The sequence below is a fragment of the Corvus kubaryi genome, unplaced genomic scaffold (assembly GCF_017639235.1).
Source record: "Corvus kubaryi isolate FWS band 111438036 unplaced genomic scaffold, C.kubaryi_AGA036_p1.0 37387, whole genome shotgun sequence".
Lineage (NCBI taxonomy): Eukaryota > Metazoa > Chordata > Aves > Passeriformes > Corvidae > Corvus > Corvus kubaryi.
The window spans coordinates 6,709,279-6,734,237 of record NW_024581129.1 but is presented as its reverse complement, the minus strand read 5'-3'; the positions used below and the strand labels follow the sequence as shown (position 1 = coordinate 6,734,237).

General features: G+C 51.9%; 1 protein-coding gene across 2 annotated transcripts; it reads right to left on the bottom strand.

Annotated features, from left to right (window-relative positions):
• Window positions 1-6,395: 6,395 nt before the first annotated feature.
• On the bottom strand, window positions 6,396-17,383 carry SSTR5 (somatostatin receptor 5). 2 transcript variants are annotated; one of them, XM_042037538.1, is made up of 2 exons: window positions 16,914-17,383; window positions 6,396-9,711 (listed from the first exon to the last, which is right to left on the bottom strand). In XM_042037538.1, exon 2 carries the CDS (start codon window positions 9,651-9,653, stop codon window positions 8,541-8,543), a length of 1,113 nt encoding a protein of 370 aa, XP_041893472.1. In that variant the 5' UTR covers window positions 9,654-9,711; window positions 16,914-17,383; the 3' UTR covers window positions 6,396-8,540. The 2 variants fall into 2 exon arrangements, with proteins under 2 accessions (XP_041893472.1, XP_041893471.1); XM_042037537.1 differs by lacking the exon at window positions 16,914-17,383 and adding an exon at window positions 16,376-16,598.
• Between the last annotated feature and the right edge of the window lie 7,576 nt (window positions 17,384-24,959).

Genomic DNA, 24,959 nt, shown 5'->3' with positions numbered 1-24,959 from the left:
ATTCCCATTTTCTAAGCCACATTGGAGAGCTCCAAATCCTTTTTTCCCTCCTTTTTCTGCTTCTAAATCCTCCCTGTCCCATCCCTAGGCTGGAAAATGAATTCCCAGCTGGATGTGCTGCTGGCAGGGGCTCTGTGGTGGAGCAGGAGCATTCCCAGGCTGAGGTGGTTTGGAATTCCTCATTCCTCACAGATCCAGCAGTTTTCCCACTGTTTTGGCTCATTCCCATCTCCCCTTTGCTGCACTGGCTATAATTCCAATTAAAACTTCCCTGCTCCAGCTGGGCTGGGAAAACCATCCCCGGAACATGCTCAATCCATGGAATTCTGGAGAAGTCCCTTTCTCCTGGGAAGCAGCAAAAATCCATCATTTTTATCCCCAAATAAACACATCTCCAAGGGAAACATTTGGATTTCAGAGCCCCCATGACTCATCCCAGTGCCAGGAGCAGGGAAATCGTTAAATCCACAGCAATTCCAGGGGCACAACGACCTTTCCACAGGATCCCACAGGATCCAAATTATCCCCAATGGCACAAAAACCACTGGCAGTCTCAGCCTGCCGAGGTTTTTGGGAAAAATTGGAATATCTGAAAGCTGGATGTCCACAGTATTCCCACTGCCACATTTGAAATCCCTTTCCCAGGCCTGGCCACCCTTTTGGGAAGGAAATTCCCCTAAAATCCAACTTGAATGAATTTTAGGGAAATTCCCTGCTGTGTTTGTGGTGTTCAGATCCCTCTATCCTGGGAATGCCCTGAGCCCTCATTCCCATCTTCTCCCAGCCTGTTTTGGGAATAAAAAGCCTGTTTGGGTGTGGTTTCATCCCTCTGGATGGATTTTTCTCGGGAAGAACAACAGGCGCCCGTGCCTCGGGCAAACTCTTTCCTTCCTCTCCATAAGGAAACTTTGGATTTACGACGGGGAACGGGGAGATAACATCGAGGCCGATAAGGAAACCAGGCAACAAATCAGGCTAATGGATTGCCTTTGGATGAGTGCAATGGGATTTAATGACTCCAGGAAGGATCTATTCGCTCCCAAGGATTGGAAGCCGGAGAAAATGCGGGAGATGGGAGGGGAAAGTGGGAAAACAAACAGAAAGCGCTTCCAAGCTTTCCAGGGAGCAATCCCGGCTAAAACGCTCCATGGAGACTTTGGCCTGTGCTGGTTGTGCTTCCACACCCTCCCTGCAGGCTGGGAATGGCAATTCCCAAAGGCAGGACAGGCTGGGAATCTCCGTCCTCCCCCAGGATGAGAGGTGGGACGCATTTGGGGCATTCCCTGTTCTTGCTCCATGCTCTGTTCCTGGAAATCCTGGGGCTTCCTTGTTCTCCTCCCGATTTTCCTGAGTGGTTTTATTTTTCCTGGCAAGATCCAGGCAGCAGCACCTGGAAAGGCCAAATCCGTGTGTGCTCCCTGCCCTCAGCACCTTTTCCTTGCTTCATTTTGGGAGATTCCCTGTTTTCTCCCAGGTCTTCCGGTAAAAATCCCTGGGATTCTGATGGGGCAGGATTTTCCTGTGGGGAAAACTCTGGATTTGTGTCCTTGAAGGGCTGGATTTGGCCACGGCAGGGATGTGGGCAGAGCTTGATTCCCTCTGGGAATGGGCAAACAGGGAGGATGAGCTGGATCCCTGGGATGAGGAGGGATTTGCTTCCCTATTCCCAAGGCAGTGGATGTTTCCTCCACAGCTGCATTTGTATTGCAGCCAGAAGCTGCCACAGAGGATTTGGGAACCCAAAAATTCCTGCCAGACATTGGGAATGACAGCCTAATGCTATTTCCAGGGAAAATCACATTAAAGCCAACTCTCCAAGGAATTGTTTCCTCCCTGGATCGTGCTGGGAGCAAATCTCTCTCTGCTGGCTCCTGGCTGGAATGCTGCAATCTCCTGCCTCAAAGGCCATTTCAGGAGTAAATTCCATGTGCAGGAAAGTGAGAAATTGCCACTGGATTTTGGGATTTGCTGATCCAAAAGCCAGCACAGAGCCTGTGAATCCCCAGGGAATCGCACGGGAATCATCTCCCTGTTTCCATGCAAGGAAGAATCCAAAACAATTCCTCCACCTGCTCATTTTTCCCTGTTTTTCTGTGATTTCATCCCTCTTAAAGCAGAATCCCAAATTTCTCCCGGATTGAAAAGACAGGGATGGAGTCAGTGATGTCAGAGATCTTTTCTGACCTCAATGATCCCGTGGTTCCCGGGATGCCGAACCCTCCATTCCCGTTTCCTGGCTCTGTCTGCGTGACCCTGCCCAGCTCCAGGTTTTTAGAAGGTCAGAAATCCACGGAACTGCTTTTCCCTCCCTGAAATTTTGCTGGAAAAATCCAACCACCATGGAGCTCCACGAAATAATTCCATGGAAAGGCCTCTGATTCCTGTCAGGAGCCAGGCACAGGCACGACAGGAAATAAAATCATTCCAAGTGTGGGATGCAGGGCTGCCAGCCCTGTCTGGCACCCGGCATATGGGGCTGGGATCTGTGGAAAAACGGGACAGGGATGCAAACACGATGCTCTAATTAATTCTGGGAACGCATAATTAATTAATTACCCTGCCCGGGGGAGCTGCTGTCACCACGGCTCCCGAGCCAGGTTCCTCCTCCGGTGCTGCCTGGCCCTTGGAAGCAGGAATGGTGGATGGGATTTGTCTCCCTGGCTCTGTTGTCCCTCCTGGAAGCAGGAATTGTGCCCAGGATTGCTGCCCCATCCCTGGAAGTGTCCAAGGCCAGAGCCTGGAGCAACCTGGGATAGTGGAATTTGTCCCTGCCCATGGTGGGGGTTGGAATGGGAAGATCTTTAAGGTCACCCCCAATCCAAGCCATTCCATGATTCCATGATTCTTTGTTTCGCTGGGAAAAGCCAGGAGAGCATCAATTCCTCGAGGCCTTGGGAGGGGTTTTTATCCATTTTTTTCCCCCCAGATTCTCCAGAGAAAACCACAGCGGGATTCACCCCTGGAGCAGGGGGAGCACAGGCCCCAGGTCTCCCTCTGGAATATAAACCCGGGATCCTCTGGAGCAGTGGTGGCTGCACTCTCGGCCCTCCCATCCAAGAGGGATGCACCAGGATTATAAACCCCAATCCACCTGGCAGAGGGAGAGGTGAACCGTGGAAAATGAAGGGAAAACTCTTCCCTGATAATTCCCAGGTCACTGCACTTCCAGGGCTGGGCTGTGTTTGCATCCAGGGTCAAATCCAGAAGGAATTATCTCCCATCCCCGCAGGCCAGGATTGTTCATTCCCAACTTTTTCCAAGGGCTGCTGCTTTTCCAGTGCCCCTGTTGGAAAAAGCACAGCGGATTCATCCCAGGCTGAGAGAATAGGATACATCCAGTATTTGGGATAACTCCCGGCTCGAGGTCAGGAACGGGATCCAGGGCTTAAAGGCTCAGGAGAAGGGAGCCAGTGGAGACAGATTCACCTTCCGTGACTTTCCAGGGAATGATGGGCAGATAGGGAGGATTAAGTGTTACGGGATTGCAGGGGGAAAGGGAGAGGGAACACAGAAACCCTGGAGCGTCGCCCAGCCCATGGCAACAGCGCTGGATTTCCATGGAGTTATCCAAACAACACCCAAATGGGCGGGAATGAACGGTGCAGGAAAACCGGGAGCGGGGTGAGGCGAGCAGCTGAGGCATTCCAGGTGACCGAGAGGCTGGGAATAAATCACAGGAATAAAACCAGCAGCTCCTGCCTTGGCTGCAGTTCCAAGGAGCAGGGGGAGACACTGGAAGCAGGGATTTGGGGGTTTTAAGGATGCTGCTGATGGATCAAGGCTGGGCCGGGACTTCGTGTCACAGGGAATGTTTGGATTCCAGGGATAATCCCATCCCTGGAACCTCAGGGAACAGAGAGCCGGGTTTAACTGGGAGTTAAAGAGGGAAGCTGCAAAAATTCCATCCCTGCCCTGCTCTTACTCCAACATCAATCCATGGATCCCAGGATAAATTCCGCAGTTCAGGCACATTCCTGGGTTTTCCCTCCCTCGGATGGCAGCCAGGAGAGATCCCAAAGCCAGAGGATTCCAGGTGACCCTGCTGAAACCCAGGAAGTGCCCAGTGAAGCCCATGGATCCCGATACCTTGGACGTACCCACCTGGAATCTGCCCTTTGGAATTGCTCTCTCCTAATGCCGCTTTTCAAACTGAATCCATGCCTTTCGCCCCTCAGTTAAACCCTGGTTTTCATGGAATAAAAAGTGAATCCCTGAAGGAAGCTGCTCCTGTATCCCAAAGGTTGCTCGGTGGATTTTTCCACACATCTTTCAGCAAAGCCCTTTGGTATCCAGCAGTTGGAATTCCCTTTATTCCATGGATCTCATTGAATATTCATAGCTGGAGCTTTAACCAGAAAACCAAAAATTGATTATTTTATTTATTTTTTATTTTATCCAATTGATTTTTCCACCTCCCGAAGGTCAGGTGGGCACCGGGCAAACATTCCATGATCTTCCCGTGGGTGGTTTTTTCTTCGGCAGAGCAGAGCCAACGTTTGGAATCCTTGGATGAATCAAAGGAAAAGCTGAATAAGCTGGAATTCGGAAGGATTGTCTGTCGAGGTATTAAAAATGTCACTCAATCCCTGGGGCTGAGGGATTGGGGTTGGAATGTGTGAAAAACCCCATGGATCTGGGGAGTGTCGCTGCTGTCTGGAGCTTCCCGGGAAGGGCTGGCTGGGAGGACAGATTTTCCCGGGAATTTGTCAGTCTTTGTGGAAGGATGACATGTTTTGATGGAATGTGTGCAGGGATGCTGTCAGCTCAGCTGGCTCCTCAGAATTCCACTGCCAAGCTGCCAGGAAAAACCCAGGAGCGGCGTTTGGGATACAGGGAAAAGCCAGTGGAGCTTCCAAAGGCACAGCTCGGGCCTGAGGAAGGATTTTTTGGGATGGGGAGGGAATCCTGTGGAGCAAAGGCTGTGTGGCACTGGGAGAGATGATCTGCAGGAGCTGCTCCCAGGAAAAAATTCCCTAGGCCGGGAAAAGAGCTCCTCCAAAGCAGCATTCCCGTGGCACCGAATTCCCCAGGGGGCTGTTGCCTGGAAAGGGAATTTTCCTGGGAATTGAAGCATTGAGAGTTTTCCTAAATTTGCTCCTTAAATCTGATGGATTGCAGCATTATCGATGGGAATGTTGGAGGGGCTAGCTGGAAAATCTGGTTTCTGGGAATTGGGATCCCAATCCTGACCCAGGGGTAGTGAGGGAAGAGAGGTGGGGTCGGTGTGGGGTGTGTGGGAAACAAAGCCCAGGTTTATCCACCTCTTTTCTGGGGTCTGTTCCCTCCAGAGCAAACTTCCCTTGGTTAATTCCATGGATTTGATGAAATTCCACGGAAGGAGGGGACAAATGCTCTTTGCTCTGCCCGAGAAATGCCAGGGTTTTACTCCTTCCCATAAATCCATGCTTTTATTAAAATCCTTTTCCTTCCCAAGGTGTTCCTGCCCCAGCCTTGAGCTTTCCAGCCATTTCCCGTTCTGCATCTCCCAGGAGGGATCATTTTAGGTGGAAAACTGAGGGAATCAGAGCCCAGCTTACACCAAACCAACCGGAAAAGTTCAAATGAGGAACTGCACCCAGATCTGGAGGTCCCCAAACCAAGCCCAGCTCCTCATCCCAGAGAATCCAGGCCCGTTTGGAGTCCTCCCCTCCTCAGGAATTCCCCAGTTTTGATGGGAATGCATTGCATTAAATGGAATGTGTTTGCCACATCAGAATTCCATCTAAAATCCACCATTTTTTCATCCCCTGGAGCGTGGCTGCTGCTGTTTGCCCAGTAAATAAAATTAGGTTGGATTTGTTGGGAATTGGAAAACAAATCCATTTCATGGGAAAGCTTTTCCCAGTCTCCTGGGGATGTGCTGCACTCAATTCCAAAGGGTTTTCTTATGGAAAATTACCAGGAGCCAAGTCCTGCTGTGAGTCAAGAGGAGAATTAGGCAGAAATTCCAAGATTTTGGTGCTTTTCTGCTTCCTGGGGCCATTGTTGCTTGCAAGGAGTTCATTTCCAGTGCTTCAGCAAGAGCAATTTCCTTGGAAATCAAGGGAGAAAGATGGATCAGGAGATGGATTTTTGCTTTCCAGCATCCCTCGAGTCCTTCTGATCATCACTCGTGGGCACAGCATCCAACAGGTGATGGAAAAAATGTGGGATTGGCTGGAAATGGACTGGAAATTGGATTTGACCCTGGAATCAGCACTGGTTTGCTCCACTTGGTTCAGTCTGGAGGTGGGAGTAAATCCAGGATTCCAGGGATATTCCTGGGGGGCTGATCCCTCTGCATCTCCCAGGGGACAGCTCTGCTGAGGAGGCTTTCCATGACCTCAGAGTTCCCAGTAGAAGAAACTGGGGGAAAAAAGACTTTTTAGGACTCAGAAAATATTAATAAAACAGAGTTTGGTTCATTCAATGTTTAATTTGTCCGGAATGGTTGAACAGAGGGAAGCGAAGGCAAAATCTCCGTAGGACCAGGCTAAAACCAGGCTGGATGATCCATGGAAATTCCACACAACACTAATTATCCCAGTCCTGACTGGGAAAAGCACAGAGAAATTTCTCTGTGCACAAATCTCTCCCGGACTGAGCTAAAATCTCCCTCATCAGCACAATTCCGTGTTTCTAAAGGACCTTGCCATAAAATCGGTTGGATTTTCTTTCCAGCAGGTCCTAAAATCCTGGAAAGGGGAACAGAGCATCCCCAATTTAGCAGGGCTTGGTGGAGTCTCCTGGCACTGCCCCAAACTAATGTGGCCTAAAAACTCGGGAGTTTTTCCTCTTTAGCTCCCCCTTGGATAGGTTTGAAAGGAATCTTAATTTTTCCCTGGAAGGCAAATTTGGGATTACTCAGAAATCATTGATACTTCACTTATTCCAATTTTCACCGGATTTTGTGAGTGTTTTCCAATTTTTTGGGGTGTGTTTTTCCTGAGGAAGTTTTTGGTTGTCTCTGGGTTTGGGGTTTATTGGTCACTGTGTGTTGTTGAATTTCCAAAGGTGTGAGGTCCTCTGGGAAGGGGCTTTGATTTTTGGGATGAAGTAACAGCAGGTCCCTGTGAATCCAAAACACCTCAGGCTGAAAAATCATGGAATATCCTGAGTGGGAAGGGACTCACAGGGATCATCAAATCCAACTCCAGCTTTCCTCTTTAATTTTCCATTAATTTTCCACTAATCTTCCTCATTAATTTTCCGTTTTCCATTAATTTTCCCTGTCTTTAGAGCTCAGCTGCTCCAGAGGATCAGACAAATCCAGCAGCTGGAATTCTGCATCCCTGTGCTCTGCAGGGCACCATGGGCACCTCCCTGTGTGGGACTATGAATTTTTCCAGCCACTACCAAAAGGAGCTGGGAGCTAAAATGAGATTTTCTAATTTTGTCCATGGGAAAGACTCTGGAAAATCAACTGGAGAGGGCAGAGGTGACAAAAAGGCTGCCCCAATTATTCGGGAACGGATCAGAGGTTGATTTATGCCTGGAAGAGCCAGATAATTCCAGGAATAATGGATATTGTACTAATTAATCATTTAAATCTGGCTGTGCTGGGATTTGGAATGTGGTGGAGAGCAGGCGGGCACTGCCTGCTACTGGGAGAAACCTGGGAGTAAATTACGCGTGGTCCAACCCAGGATACATCCTGTGCTCGTGTGTCGGTGTATCCAGGGAGTTCCTGGGTTTGGGAATGTGAGTGGCACATCCAGCGGAATAAACGGAATGACAGAACCATTAAAGTTGGAAAAAACCTCCAGGATCGAGGCCCAAACACCGCCCTGGCAACTGCACCGGTCAGGAGGGACTTGAGCCGAGTTTAAGTTCTGGAAATACAGTTTTGAGTCCAGACTTACACTCAGAACCCAGGAATGGGCACCAGACCTCCCCAGGAGCCCGTAATCATCCCCACGGACATCGTACCAGCGGGGTTACACCGCAGTTTATGGGGTGGGAAGGTGGCAATGTTATGGGCACGTCGATTCCTTTCCGAAATGTTCTCCTAATCTTGTTTCCTTCAATCCTTTCTGGCCGTGTTTGCAGGATTCCTGCCTGCTCTGGCTCCCTGCAATGGGTTAAGGACAGGGAAACACAGCCAAGGCACCACCCAGCACATCAGAACCCATTTCCAGTGCAGTGCCGGGCCGTTTTTGCATGAAACTCTGAAGAAATCTCATTTTCCTTTAAGAAATCCCCTTGAAGAATCCCAGAGATCCCGGCTGAGCTGTTTGCTGCTCAGAGCTGATCCCAGCTGCGCAAAGCAGCCTTAAACCCAGCTTAACAAGGGAGTTAGAGCTGGCTTAGCATTGGTTTGCATCACTAGAGGGGTGCAAAGCCTGAAAATCGTTCCCTAGAGGACCCAAAGTGGTCACAAACATCTGATCCAGCAGGACACCACAAGAGCTTGGCACTTCCAGCTGGGAAAAGCAGGGAAGAGCCCTCTGTGTACATTTCTTGGAGCTTGTGGGGCTCCTCATTTTCCCTTTGCCACAAATAGAGCTCTCCTTGAAGTCCCCAAGTCCTCCAGCAGGACTCTGCAGTGCCAGGCCGTGCCCTCAGACCTTGCTGGTCTGCATGTGCCCGTTGAACTCCGCGTTCCTCTGGGTCAGCATGGACTCCTGCAGGCGGCTGCTGTTCTCCTGCCTGTGCTCCACGGGGTCGCCATCCTCTGCTCCGTCGCCCTTCCGGAGGCAGAGAACCTTCTGGAAACTCTGCTTGAAGTTGTCGGAGAGGAAGCCGTAGAGGATGGGGTTGGCGCAGCTGTTGGCATAGGACAGCACCACCATGAAGAAGTAGAGCCCCTCCAGGACGGGGTCAGCGGGCAGGATGAGGATCAGGTTGACGATGTTCATGGTGTAGAACGGGAGCCAGCAGAACACGAAGACCACCACGATGATCACCACCATCCTGGTGACCTTCCGCTCCGACCTGCGGCGCCGCGTGGAGCCCACGCGGATCCCCGAGGACTTGACCTTGACCACGATCAGCAGGTAGCACAGGCAGATGACCAGCAAAGGGCCAAAGAAGCCCAGCACCGAGGTGTAGATGATGAACGCCGCCGACCAGACGTTGACCGGCTCCGGCCAGTTCATGTTGCACGTCTGGAAGTCCTCCTGCACGTCCGAGAAGATGATCACTGGGAGAACCACCAAGAAGGAGAAGGTCCAGACGGTGGCACTGATGAGCTTGGCCACCCTGGGACGTCTCCACTTGGTGGACTTGATGGGGTGCACCACGGCCAGGTAGCGATCCATGCTCATCACCGTCAGGCAGAAGATGCTGGTGAACTGGTTGATGCCGTCCACGGTCATCACCAGGCGGCAGAGGAAGGAGCCGAAGGGCCAGTAGGAGATGGCGTTTTGGGTGGCCAGGAAGGGCAGGCCCAGCATGAAGAGCACGTCGGCCACGGCCAGGTTCAGGATGTAGATGTTGGTGACCGTTTTCATCTTGGCGTGGCGCAGCACCACGTAGATGACCAGGGCGTTCCCGCTCAGCCCCACGGCGCACACCAGCAGGTAACAGATGGGAATGAGCACCTTGTGGATATATTGGAACGGGGGCTGCTCCGGGGTTGTCCCGTTCTCCGTCACGTTGGGCAGCAGGGAGGAGTTCACCTCGCCGGCAGCAGCTTCCATGCTAAACGTGCTGGAGAAGTACAAAGGATCCATAATTTTTTCTCGGTGGTTTTCCTCTTAGGAGAGATTAAACTTCACGGGCATCTTGTTCCTAGAAGGAAAATTGAAAAAGGAAGGAAAAGAGAGAAAGGAAGATGGAATTCAAAGCGGATTTTTACAATCACTTCCATTTTCTCTTCTGTTCAGCATTTGGGTTGGAATTATTCAGCCAGGGAGAGGGATGGGATCAATTCCCAAGCAAAGGAATTGCACAATGGGAGAATCCCAGTGATCATCCCAGCACATCCCGGGCTCTGTTTCATCGTGACAGGATCCAGGGCTGGCTGTAACTGTGAAGGATTTTTCCCCTGAGGTTGGAGAGGCTCTGAACTGGAATTCCCAGAGCAGCTGTGGCTGCCCCATCCCTGGGAATGCCCAAGGCCAGGCTGGACAGGGCTTGGAGCAACCTGGGATAGGGAAAGGTGTTGGGGTTGGAATGGAATGGGCTTTAAGGTCCCTTCCAACCCAAACCATTCTGGGATTCCACGAAATCCAGAAGGCCCCTGATTTTCCATCTAAAATCCGGTACAGAAATTGTTGGAATATCATTTTGGAGGACTCTGAGTAGCACACCCGGATCAGAGCAGTGCCTTCCCTCAGTACTGAGCTCTTTAAATCCCAGTTTGGGGCAGCTCTGCTGTCGCTTGGTCATGGGGACCTGGGGGACTCCGGGGTGACTCAATCCCACCTCGCTCCATCCAAACTCCAGGTGCTTTTGGAATCAGAGTCAAAGACAATTCCTGGTTTTTCCAGGAATGTCCACTGTGCTGATTCCCAGGTCTCCCTTTTCCATAAACCCACTTTTCCTTCCTGCTCTTTCCTTCAATGATCCCAGCTGGGGCACAGCAGGAAAATGGGATCTTCCAAACCCCTCCTGGCCGGGAATGAGGCACTGCTTTGGCTTCTCCTGGAATTTCCCCATGAATATTCCGAGATTTGACACAACTCAGGATGTTAAAATGAGTGGCAGACCTGGATTTAAATCCCACTTTTTAGGCTGCCTGGCACAACCAATGGAGAACCTCAGGGAACATCAGTGAATAGGTGAGGAAATAAAACCCTCCAGAACAATGGAAAACCCTTGGAAAAAATTCCAAGATGGAAAGGAGCATGGGTGAAGACACTCCCCCAGGGGTCAGGATGTTTGCACAGACATGGGAAGGAATAAACTCCTTTTTTTTGTATCTCTCAAGACTATTTTTTGTGTTCCTGCATCTTCTCCTCTCACCCCGAACTGTTTTTTATCCCAAAAATCCGTTTTTCCTGCAGGAAATCCAAGCTGCAGTGGGCAGCTCCCAGAGACCTGAACAGATCTGGAGCTGGAATAAATTCGAACAACCATTCTGAAAGAGGTGGAGAATTTGCAACACCCCTTTCCTGTGGCGTGCTTGATTCCCAGGAATCTTTTTCCATATTTTTGTCGGAGTGTGGTTCAAAGGAGGTGTTTATCGAGCATTTTCCTGGAGGAACTTGGAAACATCACCTCTGAAAAAGGGGAGATTTCAAGCAGCAAGGTCTCCATCAAGTCCCACAACAAACCCCAGTGAAGGTGGAAGAAATGCTCAGGAATTTTCACTCCCATCACCTGACGATCAGATTCCCGTAATAATCCGGGGGTTTGGATGTGGAATCACAAACAGCCAGCCCACGGTGCTGGAAAAACTCCTTGTCTCCAGCAGCAATCCAAAGCCACCTTCGTTGGTGGCTGGGCTTTCTCCTGGGGTGAGAAAACCTGGGGGAGAGGAGGAGTCCCGGCAGCTCCCGGGAGGAATCACAAATGTGCCGTGGGAATGTGCAGATGGGGAGTAGGTGTCTCACGTGGCTGGGCAGAGATGGGAAATCGGGAATGCAGGGATGGCAGGGAGAGCAGAGGGAGCTGCCGGAGCTCCAGCAGATACTGGGAGATGGGGATGAGGATGGGGCAGGAGGAGCTGAAAACGCTGTTGTTTTATTTGGGGTTGAGGTGTTGCAGCTAAGGAAGCATCCTTGCAAATCCCAAAATCCCTCTGCTCAGCCAAGACCATGCTCCTTTTAAATTACACAGGAGTGGGTCAGTGCTTGGATAAAATACCAAAGGAAAACTCCAGTTCTGGATAAGAATTGGAATTTTAAATCCTGCTCTGCCACTCATTTGAAAATCCTCAGGTTATTTATGGGAGAAATCTGGGAGAAGGCAAAGCAGCGCCTCATTCCCGGCTGGGAGGGCTCTGGAAGTTCCCATTTTCCTGCTGTGCCCCAGCTGGGATCATTGGAGGGAAGAACAGGAAGGAAAAATACATGGGATGGGGCAGTCAGTGTTTATGAACTGGTATCCGGGATGCTGCTGGGATTGGGAATGTTCTTCTCCCCACGAGCAGCCTGGACAAACTCGGCACATCCAGGCTGGGCCCAAAAACCCAATTTTCCCTCTGAGCCTGCAAAAAATTGGAGCACATGGAAAGGAGCAGGGCTGGAACTCAGCAGGGAAGGTCAGGAGGGGCAGTCATGTGTGGCTCATCCTCTTGAAAGTGGGAAAGGACACCTTTGCCAAGGTGCCTTTTCCCACATTTCCTTGGATTCAGGTGCTGTGGGAATTACACAATGACTTCAGTCCTGTTCCTTCCACCGCCTTCGGAGTTCCGGCCTTGGGAAGAGCAGCTCTTTTCTTTGGATACTTTCAATTTCTTCTCCCCCTGGAGAAATCCGCCAGCCCCAAATCCCTGTTTCCAAAGGGCCTCGGGCTCTCCCAGCCATCCATTGGCATTCCAGAGGTTTTTCATGAAGGACTTGGGTGTGTTTTCCATGGAGAGGAACTTCCAGGCTCCTTCAGCAGCTGTGCCAGACTTTCCCTGGAGTCAGGGACACTTTGTCCCCTCAGATTTTGGGGCTCTTCCCTTGGGTTTGTGGGAATATTCACCTTTCCCCTCAGGATTTTTGTCCCATGGGATGAACTGTACAATATTCCCTGTCATACTGAGCAGATTGAGAAGGGAATTCCGGAATCCCAGAATGGTTTGGGTTGGAAGGGACCTCAAAGCTGATCCATGGGCAGGGACACCTTCCCCGGTCCCAGGGTGCTCCAAACCCCATCCAACCTGGATGTGGACAATTCCAGGGATGTCCCAGTGCATTTCCTGAGGGGAAATCCATTTCCTGTGACTCTGATGCAAAACCTTCTGTCTCTTCCCTGCCGGTTTCAGCACCAGGAAAGAATTTACACCATCTCAACATTCCCCATTCCCAGGATTCGATGCCCTAAAGTCCCCCAGATCTGCAAACCGAGCCCAGATCCCCATTCCATGTTTTCTTCCCTCAGCCTTTGCCCTGCAGCCACCAGGATTCTGGGATTTGTCCAGGAAACAACAAAAAACCCCTGACCAGCTGCAAATCCATGTTTTCCTGGCTGCCTTGGACGAGCACAGGGAATTTTTCCCCCTATCCAGGTGACAATTCGTCCCTCACCAGCTCGATTTGGCCTCAGCTCCTTTTGTCACCACAGCAGCGAACGACCCCGAACCTCCAATAAGGGTGATTAAAGGTAATAATTAAAGGTAATTAAGACGCGCTGATTGATCCCTCAGACCTTTGTTTGGTGTTCTTAACTAAGGGATTAATCAAGGACGCACCTCCAGGGGATTTTCCTCTCATCCAGCTTTTTTCCCCCTTTGATCTCCGAGCCCCCGCCCTGGGATTGTCCATAAATTCTGGGCTTTCTGCTTGAAGCTGGAATAATCCCTGACAGAATTCCAAGTTTTAACAGAGCAGCATCCTGGAAAAAATCAGCATGCACAGCAGCTGAACGTAACTCTGTGCCTGCCTCCCCCAAAAAAATTCGGGAATAAATAGCGGAGGTGTTATGGTGTCAGAATTTAACATTTGTGAGAAGTCCTAAATAAACCTGAGGGAAAAAAACCCAGCGATTAACAGGAACTGAAAAATCATCCCAACCTGAGGAAAAACAAACGTTTAAAATTGGAATTAAAACCTTTAATTTGAAATTAAAAATGCCCAGACAGATCAAGGCTGAAATTTTTCCTGCCTCTGGTCGCGGCAGGAAAGGACAAATAATTCCAGGGAGAGGATTGCGTGAGAGCGGGGCAGGAATTGCCGGAGGAAACCTGATTTCCTGAGGCCAGGTTGGATCCCGCTGCCTGTTTGCCTCTGGAATCGTCATCTCTCTCTCCTGCAGCATCCACGATAATTGCTGGGACTGGAATTACAGCACCAGGATGGCAGATCGCTGCTTCCCGGCGCAGGATAATTAGGGATAACACACCCCAGGCTTTTCAAACAGTCTCGGGAGGAAAAGCAGCGGGAGAACTCTCCAGGAATTGTGTCCCCACGGTAGAACTTCGTGGGGTTTTCCCATCCCGTGGATTTGCCTGCAATAAATTCCTGGGTTTTTAGTAAATTTTCCCTTTTGGAGCCGAGTGTCCATCAGCTGCTGCTTCCCAGAGGGCCCGTGGGGCCTCATACCTTGGATTTGTGTGGCTGGAGCAGGCAGCAGAGGGAGAGGAGGGAGAGTGATGGTGTGGAAGTTGGGGAGACCTGGCCGAGCAGCTCTGGAATAACATAAAAATCCAGGGAAAGCTCGGTGGGAGCAGCAGGGAAATGCAGCATCACCCTGAGAGCTGCTGCAACTCCTGAGCTACAAAATGTTCTTTACCACTCCAGCAGCTCCCACACAACACGGACACCTCGGTTTTCCCATTCCCAACCCTATCCCACCACCTGGAGTTAGAAAAACCGAAGGAATCAGCTCAGATTCTCCCCAAAAGGAGCTTTCTCCTTGTTCAAGTCTGCCTTTGCTGCTTCTCAGGGGGCGTTTGGCACCCCGAAAATCCCAATTATGGATTTTTCTTTGCTGAAAACAAAACTTTGTCACATTAAATTGTTCCTCTGTTCCGACTCCCTGAATTGGGACTGAGTGCTGATCACCTGAATTCCAAGTTCAACAACTTCTTCCCGCTTTTACCCCTAAAAAAATCTTGAGAAATCGTATTTTCTTTGGCCAAATATCTGCTGAATCCTTTTTTTTCCTCTCCAAACACATTTCAGGCTCTGTTGTGCTCAGGGATTACTCACTCGGGCTGAGCTGCTCCTGCCACACAAACACTCGTGCAAAGCAAACGCTGCGGGGTTTGGTCCCAGGTTTAAACTGGATTTGCTCCCAGATTTAAGGTGGGTTTGGTCCCGGATTTAAGCTGGTTTTGCTCCCGGATTTGAGCTGGGTTTGCTCCCAGATTTAAACTGGGTTTGCTCCCAGATTTAAGGTGGGTTTGGTCCCGGATTTAAACTGGGTTTGCTCCCGGATTTAAGATGGGTTTGCTCCCGGATTTAAGCAGCTCCAGGCAGAGGAAGCTGTGGAGCTCCATCTCTGCGCTCCCACCGGGCAGCGGGGCTGGGCTGGAGCTCCCAAATCCCGCTCCAGCCCCAGCACATCCCCAAACCCAGCGGGTTTTCCCCGAAGGTTTCTTTCCCGACCTTCCCCTGTGCAATCCAGGGACATCCCGTGATTTCAGGGATGTGCCAGAGCAGAGGAGGAGCGCTAATTCCGGCTGTGGCTGCTCCCAGGCTGAGGGAGAGCGGGAACACTCCCGGCTCCCTCCGGCTCAGGGAGAGCCCCACATTGGGAAGGAGCTCAGGAACAGCTCCTCTCGCTCCAAGAAGTGCACCAGCTCCAGAAGAGGAGCCTCGAGGGGAAAATTCCAAGGTTTGGGCTCTCCGGCTTGGATCCATCCCTCTCCAGTAGAGCAGCTCCACTGCAGCCACGAAGCCCTGGTGACAGCGTCCCCAGGAGCTGCGATTTCCCACACAGCGCTCCCAGGCTGGTCCCAGCACCCTGGAAGCGGCTGTGGAGTTTAACCCGGAGGTCTCCTCCTCGCCAGAACCACAAAAAGTCTCTCGTTGAGCCCAAACCACCCGAGCCAGGTCGTTCTTTCCCCGCTCTTCCACGCCAAGCTCTGGGCCCTGGGAACAGGGAACAGGCTGTGCCCGGCGCTGGGAGCTGCAGGAAGCTGCCAGAGCTGCTCCCAGCCCAGCCCAGATCCACCCTGACCCCCAGGATGTCACCTTGACCTCGGCATCCTCTGCTCGCTGACGCCCCTGGAGCACATCCCATCCCTGCATTCCCTGCCGTGTGTTATCCCAGAGGGGCATCCAGCGCGGAGCTCTGATCCCTCCGGGCTCCCTGTGCCCTTTCCCACCCGGCTGGGCACATCCAGGGCTCTGTCACATCCCCAGGGTGGCAGCGGCCCCCGGGCTGTGCCCGCAGGTCCGTCCCGCCGGTGCCTCTCGCGTCCCTTTCGAGCTCCGTAGCCGCGCTCAGGCTGCTCCTGCCTCAAACGCAGCATCGTCCCCCCGGCCGGGGGTCCCTCCCGGGCACCCCCCAGCCAGGAGGGGTCACCCCGCTGCCCAGAGGGACCCTCCCGGGCACTCCCACACCAGGATTGGTCACTTTACTGCCCAGACCGTCCCTCCTCGCCATCCCTCTAGCCAGGAGGGGTCACCTCACTGCCCAGAGGGTCCCCCCTCGCCACCCCCACACCGGGACGGCGTCACTCCTTTTCCCAGCACCGAAACCTCCCTCAGAAGGGCAAATTCGGGGTGTCCACAAGCGGGACCGATGACTCCGCTGCCCCCTTCACCCCAGCGAGCCCCCAACCGCCTGCCCCGTCCCCATCCTCCTCCAGTTCCCGCATCCCGGCTCGCAGTTCCCGGCTCCCGGCCATGGTTACCTGCGGCTCCAGGGCTGCTCTCCCGCTGGAGCAGGAGCCTCCCCGGGAGCGCACCCCGCGCTGGCCGCGTCCCTCGGGCTGCGGGCGGGGGCCGCGGCCGCTCCCCCGGGAGGAGGGACCGGGCTCGGAGGGGCCGGGGGTGCCGCAGCCCTGGGGCCGCCCCCTGCTCGGGAACTCGGGCTGGAGCCCTGGAGCCGCCGCTGCGGGCAGCGGGAGCGCTGCGCAGGGAGGCTCTGCCCGCCTCCCCGTGGCTGTACCCCCTCCCCGCGTCCTCTGTTCCGCCTTTCCCATCCCTGTGCCCCCCTCCCCACGTCTCTGCCCTCTTCCCACGTCTCTGCCCCTCTCCTCATGCCTCTGCCCCACTCCCGATCCCTGTTCCCCCTTCCCATGCCTGTGTCCCCCTCCCCAGCCCTATACCCCACTCCCTATCCCTGTGTCCCGCTCCCCACGTCGCTGCCCGTCTCCCCATGCCTCTGTCCCCTTCCCATCCCTGTTCCCCCATCCCATTCCCCGCTCCCCGGCTCCGGGCTGCCCTTACCCGGCTGTGCCGCTCCCGCAGCGCTGCCCGGCCCGGGGGTTGAGCCCCGCCAGGAGCGGGGTCCGCGCTCCGCTCCCGGGAGGGGCCGGAGGGGGAAGAGCCACATTTCCCCCCTGCTCCAGCTCCGGTCCAGCCCCGTGAAGTCCTTTCAAAGCCTCCCGCGGACCCTCCCGACCCCCCAAACGCCGCACCCGAGCCCGCGGGCTCCTTCGGGGGCAGCGGGAGGTCTCTCACACCTCCGGGGCTTGAATTTCACGCCCCTGTCCCCGAGCAGAAGGGGAGCCCGAGTGCCAAGGTCGCATCCCGCCTCTCCCTGGAGAACGGGATCCCGTGTGGAGAGGTTTTCCTCCAGCTAGCTCCGAGTCAGGCCCTAAAATCGCTCCCTGGTGGAAGGATGCAGGGCTGAAAATCCCGGCTGCGAGGAGAACTCGGATTCATTCCCTCCCGAACTCCCTGGGATGCTGCTGGGTGGGAAGGGGCTGAAATATTTGGGATTCTGAGTATTTTGCAATGCAACAAGTGGGATAAAAGCGAGGCAGAGTTCTGCCCCCTCCTCCTCGCACCCTCCCTGTGCTGTGACATATTCAAACATCAATCCCAGCGCCACCCGAAGTGCTTTTCTCCCCCATTTCTGGGCAGAGCGGGGGGCTCAGAGCAGTTCAGGGCTCCCCGCGGCAGCCCCTCCTCATCAGCATGCACAGAGCGTGGCGCTGGTAATAGTGAATATGATCTTAATCCTCTGTCGAGGCTTTTCAATTTGAGTCAGACGTGTGAACGCAGGGCGGAAAAAAACCAGCGAGGCAGAGCTGCTGCTGGCATGTCAGCCTGGAATTCAATCTGCTGATGTATTTATGGGCATGGGTTGCTAAACGCGAGCGAGACTCCAGCCTGCTCTCGCCATGACAATGGGTAGAGTCAGCCGATAAAAATAGAGTTGGGCATGATAAACAGCACAGGAGAGGAGGTTCGGATCACCTGCTCTGCCAACACGCCCAGAAGATGCCCACAATTTATTCCCGAGCAATGGTCCCGCTGGGAATGGCAACTTGAAGCCAAGTGGGGCTCATTTAAGGAATTACCCTTATTTTTTGGGGGGATTTATTAGCGTCTTGTGCTAGGAAAAAATTGCTGGATAACCATGGCGGTGCCTAAGTTGTCCCGAAGAAAACAGCGCTTTTCCTGTAAACAAACGCTCTGGAAAACCAGGAGTTTTATCGGGATCTGTGCTGGGAGAGAGGCGGGATTTTCAGCAGCTCTGAAGGCTGCTTTAATTCTCTACGCGCTCGAGTCAACAGCGCCGTGTCGGGGCTGAACGGAGGGAACACAAAGCCTTGGAGAGCATTCCCTGTTATCCTGCACAAAGCCTTGGAGAGCATTCCCTGTTATCCTGCTCTCAGTGCCCGACGCCTCCGGGCAGAGAGCAAAGAGCAGCTCCAGAGACCTCGGGATAAACACGGGAGGGGAAATGCTCCTGGCACCCGGGGGTGGCACCGAGACCCTCGGTGGCACAGGGGGACGTCTGTGGGGACAGCACACAACAGGGGTGGGACAGTTCCTTTATTTCTCATTTTTCTGTGTCTCTCCCTTCGCTGGATGGAATATTTTATCATCCGTGCGCTTGGGACATTTTTTATGTTGACGTTGCAGACAGGAAGGAGAGCTGGGATGGAGATAAAAGCCTCGAAATGAAGGATTTTGTTTGGTTCTGCTCTTTGTGTGCGTCCTTGTGGCCAAGAAGGACAATGGGATCCCAGGGAGTTCCCCCTGAACAGGGGGAAGAACTTCCCTGGGCAGTGCCCAGCCCTGAACAGAACCCACGGAGGGGGTGGAGTCTCCCTCCTTGGGGATATCCCACAATTCCAGGATGTAATCCCACTCTGGGATGACCCCGCTGGAGCAGATGGAACCCCCTGTGCTCCCTTCCGGCCTGCCCCATCCCAGGATTCCGCGATCCATGCGCAAACCCCTTCCAAATCCCCTAATTCGGTTAGGAGCCTCCTTATTCTGCCACACACAGCAATTCCATGTCCCAGCATGATCCCTGGATGGGATTTTTTTCCCCCGGGAATGCTGACGGATGGGGAAAAGCCGCCACGCGTCCTGGCACGAACCCAGTTTAACTCCCTGCGTGTGTGCGTGTGACACGGGGGAGCTGCGGGGACACGAGCTCGGGAAGCTCCTCCTGCCTTTGGGAATCTGCCTCGGCAAAACGCAGCTGAGGCAGCAGGGATGAGCTGGGATCCGTATTTTTAGAAGGAAGCACTCCTGGGGAACTCATGGCAGCAGCTTTTCCCAGGGGAGATGGGCATTAAGGAGCTGGTGAGGAGGAATCAGGGGTGTGGAACCATCTCTGGGAGAGATTTGGATCCAAGCCCGGCTGGAATTGGCTGGAAATGCTGGAATTGAAGCTTTAGGGTTGGATTGGCTCTGATTAAGGACGGGAATGGGACAATCGAGATCCCTTTAAACCTCAGAGCAACAGAGAGACTGAGTGAGGTCCCCCTGAAGCTTCTCCTCTCCAGGCTCAACATTCCCAGCTCTCCCAGCCTTTCCCTACTGCTCCATCCGTCTGCTCATCCTGGTTTTTGCTCTGTTGGGAACAGCTGAGTGGGAAGTCAAGGAAAGAAAACCAATTCCCTTTCCCAGCCAAGCCTCGGTTCCCTCCAGGTGGCCAATCCAACCTTTTGGCTTCCTCCTCCAAGAAAACTTCCAAGCTCAGCGCAGCCTGCACTCCGCAGCGGGAGCAATCCCGGGCAGTGTCCATCCAACCGGGAATATCTCTCCGCTCCCTTGCCGCCAGCAATTCCCCAGTTTGACACCAGACGGGTCTGGAATTCCCGCCCCTTGGAGAGGCTTTGACAGGCGTTGATTTCCTCCCTCCCTAAGGAGCAGAACAAAGGGAGGCGAAACTGCCTCAGCCTTGCTGCAATTCCCGATTTTCCCGATTTTCTCGGCACGTTCCGCAGGCACAAGGAAAAGCTTCGGCTGCAAACTGGGAATGTCACGGAGAGCAGCTGCTGGCCCCCAGTTCCAAGCTGAGCTTGTGTTCGGCGAGCCCCCAAAGCGCTTGAGCTCAACACCAGCCCAGCGCTAAAAAAATGAAAGGAAAACAAAACTAAAACTTCCTGCTGCACCTGGAATTCCTGGGAGAAGGAAAAACTGGGAACCAAACGCCATGGCTGGAGGTGGTGATGGATATCTGTGGATATTTCTGAACAGCGAGCAGCAGCAAACAGATCCATTTATTTCTATGGCAACAGGAGTAACTCAGGGCTCCACCGGAGCCCAAATCTCAGCTGGATTTGGAAATTCCCAGTGATGGTTTCCACTCTGATCCATGATTTTCCCAGAGCTCTTATCCCGTTCATCTCCTTTTTCTCAGGCTGGTCGAGTTAAAACCCAACGTTTAAAATCCTTCAAGGAAAACACGGCGGGACTTCCAGGAAAAGGAAAAAGGCCAGGACTGAGTCCCTCAGGAGCTGGGATTGAGTCTCAGGTTGACTGGAAATGCCACGGCTGGCTGGGATGGGAACCTTCCCGAGGCCATCCCGCACTTTAGGGAGTTTTGTGGGAATGAGGGCTGGACAAATCTCCAGCCCAACCCTCTGTTTAACCAGGAACTGCTTCCCGCTTTTCCAGAGCCTCCAACTCCCATTTTGTAAAATAAAGCTGCTCCTTCCCCCGTCGGGGAGATTCTGAAGCACCGAGGAGCTGATTCCCAGCCTGGCCAAATTCTGCAGATTTTCCTGCCTTTCAACACTGATTCCATTGGGTTTGGAATTCCTCGGAGTTCCTTTGGAATTCCAGCCTTATTCCTCTGGTGGATGTGAAAATTCTGCGCCGAATCCTTTGCATCCGATCCGTTCTTGGAGCAACGTCTCCAAAACTGGGAGCAACCCAAGCATCTTCTGCTCCTCAGTTCCTCACCTGGTCTGAGGTTAAAAGGGAGCTTGATGTAACTACTCCAGTCCCTAAACAAGACTCGTATCAGCCTCCTATCAGTTAAACTCAAGCCTTAAATGAAGGCTCAAAAGTCGAGCCTAAACCAAGAATTATTTCCCCTTTAGGACGGATGAAGCTCTAGAGAATAAACCCTTATCAGATTTATTTTCCTTTTCCTCCAGCCTCATATCAGTTAAACTCAAGCCTTAAACGAGGGCTCAAAAGTCGAGCCTAAAACAAGACTTGTATTAGCCTCATATCAGTTAAACTCAAGCCTTAAATGAAGGCTCAAAAGTTGAGCCTGAAGCAAGAATTAATTCCCCTTTAGAATGGCTGAAGCTCTAGAGAAGGATTTCTCTTGTCTGCAACCCTTGTCAGATTTATTTCACTTTTCCTCCAGCCTCATATCAGTTAAACTCAAGCTTTAAACAAGTGCTCAAAGCCAAGCCTTAAACAAGAATTAATTCCACTTTAGGATGGATGAAGTTCTAGAGAAGGATTTCTTTTGTCTGCAACCCTTGTCAGATTTATTTTCCTGTTCCTCCAGCCTCATATCAGTTAAGCTCAAGGTCAAGCCTTAAACGAGTGCTCAAAGCCGAGCCTTAAACAGGAACTAAATCCACTTTGGAATGGATGAGCCTCTAGAAAAGGATTTCTCTTATCTCTCACCCTTATCAGTTTTTTTTCACTTTCCCTCCAGCTCCTATCAGTTCAAATCCCCCCTGGCTGCTGCTCTGGAGAAGCAAAGGAGCTTTTCCCTGGAACAGACCAAAATTCCTCTGGGAATTCGGACTCATTGTCCAACAGGATTCATTTGTGGCCGGAGCCTCCCGCACCAGACCAAAGATCCATCATTTCTATCAGGAATTCTCCTCTGTCCTTCTTCCCACCCCAGCACCTTCTGGAGGAATCACAGGTTGGGAATTTTATTCCGGTGCCGTTTTAAACGGATTTTTTCATTCCCACCCCACAAATGGCAGCAAGGAGCTGCCAGCTTTCCCAAGGATTCCCACGCAGGCAGGGCGGGAATTTCTGGTGTTTTCCTTAAATACCTCGGTGTTTGCAAGCTTGAGCAGATTATTCCAGCAGGTGGCAAAGGATTTATTGCCGGAGTTTTCCTCACCCCCCACTCCTTGCTGATCCCTGCTTTCTCCAGAGCCAAGAGAATCTTGGAGCCGCAGCTTCGGGATCAACCATTTGCTGGAAGAATGAGCAGAATTCCTGCCTCTTTTCCCAGGTTTTACACCAAGCCAGTCCTAATTTTGCTTTATTTTGAGGAATTTAAGTCAGGAATATTCCAGAAGCTTCCATGGTTTTTCCCAACTTGACCATCCTGCAGCCGCTGCAGGGTGATTTCCATGGGATTATTTCCATGGGATTCCTGGGATTTGGCCAAGCTTTCTTTTCTCTGATGATGGGAAACAAAGCCCAGGGAAAATGGATTGATGTCCTCAAAATCCCACAGGATTTTGGTGGATTTTCCCAGCTTTCATTTCCATTTTGGAGGAGGAAATTCCCGGATTTTGCTGCCACAGCTGAAGCAAATCCATCCCCCAAAAACCCAACTCTTTTTTTCCTTAAAATTTCTTCCCAAACTCCTTCATGTGAGGGGAAACTCTGGGATTTGCCAGTGGAACAGAGCAAATTCCACAAGATTCCAGAGGCTGGGCTGAGCCTTGGTCTCTTTTTATGTGTCCGTAATTAAATCTCGCCCCAATCCCAAAATGTGCGGTAAAAATCCCTTTGTGGGGTAAAAAGGAAGCATCAAAATGTTATTTTTAGTACTCAGGGGTGGATTTGGTTGGAGAATTCCATCTTTATTGATTTCCCGCTTTTCCAAGAGGGATTTCAAGGATGGCTCCTGGAAATCGGCTGCTCCCAGGAATGGGGGAAGCAGAGTCCTGTGAGAGTTCCCAAAACATTAAAAATCTCCCTGATTGGGCTCTGGGAAGAAGCAGGAGAGGGTTTTGCTCCTGGATTGATTCCTTCCAGCAGATCTTTCCCGAGTGCATTCCAGAGGGGGTCATTAGGAGGAGGCTGATATTCCCATCATTCCAATTCCAAGTGGTTTGGGTCCTTACAGATAAACCCACAAGTGGTTTTGGTTCATTTGGGGTTTTTTTAGTTCCAGAAATGACATCCTGAGGGATTTTGAGAAGAGCCGGCCGTTGTTATCTTTCCAGCATTTCTCAGAGATTCCCTCTGCAAACTGAAAATATCCCCAAAAATCAGCACTCGCAATTCCCGAGGAGAAAAGCAGGAATGCAGGAGTCCTTTGCATCCGTGGAATTCTGGGAGCCCCTTTCCCTTCCAGACCCTTTCCTTAATTTTATTAAAGAGTCTGGCACAGTAGAAAATGGATTTCTGGGAATTCCACCACATTTCGGAGGCGCTGAAAAGAAGGAATTCAAAAAAAAAAAGGGTTTTTTTCACGAGTTTGTTTGGCTTTGTCTGGGAGAACAATCCAAGGATATTGGGAACTGTCAGGATTTGAATGGATTTATTCAAACCTCGTGGGAACAAGAAGGGTTCGGTGTTGATGGTTGGAACCTCAGGCACAATCCAGGATTTTTAGGGAACAATTCCATCCAGGAATGACTCGCTGGAAGCAATTGGAAGTTTCAGACTTGTTTAGAAGTGGAAAAGTTGGATGGGGTTTAACGTCGGTTTAGCGGGAATGGGGAGGGAATAAAACTCTGTGTTTCAGGATCAGCTTTTCCTGCGGAATTCTGGGGATTGGAAAACATGGAATTCTGGCCGGAATAAATTCCTGCTGGGCGTGGGAGCTGGGGGGAGAATGAGGCCAAAAGAAGGAATTTTGGTGCGTTCGGAGCCTCTGCAGCACCACGGAGAGCGACCCCTGTTATCCCGGAAAACACAACCCCATCCTCTCCCAACTCCCCGGGAATTCCCAGCATCCTGATCCCCTCTGGAGTTATTTGGGGGAAATGTAGGGATTGATTTGGGAACATTTCATCCATGAACGGGCACAGACATAAATGGAATTTCAAGGTCATTTTTCCCGGTGGATCAAACCCCAGGATGAGCCATGGGGTGGGAGCCAGGCCTCCACTTCCTTGGAAAAGGGACAGGAATGGGAATTTCTGCATCCCTGGGTAGGACAAATCCAGGAGACAATTTTCAATTGATTTTTAATTCTTTGGCTGCCAACGCCAAATCCCGGGATTCTCACTTCCCTGGGAAGTGCCCTATATCTCCCAGCTCCGATTTCCAGGCTGCATCCTGGCAAATTCCCACTGGGAGGGTTTTTATCCCTGATATATCCGGGATTTGGGCTCGGCCAAGGTCACCTGAGGGAATTGCTGCTGGTGTTGGACCAGGAGCAGATTCCGGGTGTCCCTTTAATTGCAGGTTAATTACTGCACTTAACGAGCAGGGTAATTCCTGCCGGGAATGTTGTGGGAAAGAGGAAAGCTGGAAATTAATTGGAATTCTTTGTTTTTCTCCCTGGAAAGTTTGGGAATCATCCCTTGCTTCTGCCATGGAGCTTCTCTTCCAGAGCCTGTTCGTGTCAGGAAATGTTTTGGATGTTCCAGGAAATCCCTCCCTAGCTAAGAAGGCTCCATAAGCTGCCTACATTAGCTGGGATTTCCCAGGAATTAAGGGATCAAACCATCCCAATCCTTTAGGCTCCAGCACCAACAGCAGGCCCTGCTCCTTGCACTTCCCAGCTTTAGGATCCCTTTTTTCCTCTGGCAAATCCCACTGGGAAAACACGACAGGAACACTGTGTTTGCTGCCTTGGTGGATTTTTGCCACTCTATGTTTATTCATTCCCTGTGGGACATCATCCTAAACAAGGTTTAATTTATTCCCAGCTCCTGGTGTTTATTTAATTCCCTCCTTTTTCCACCTGTGGAATAGCTCCATCCCAGCAGATGTTCCCTGAAACCTGAGGATGCAGCGGGAGTTGGGAGAAGCTGCTCTGGCACCGCTTGCAGGGAGGGGTTGGGAAGGTGAGAACTTTCCTGGAGCTGGGCAAGGAAAAAGGAAAGGAAAAGGGGGAAGGGGAGAGGAAGTGGGAAAGGAGAAGGAAGGAGGAAGGGAAGGGAAGGGAAGGGAAGGGAAGGGAAGGGAAGGGAA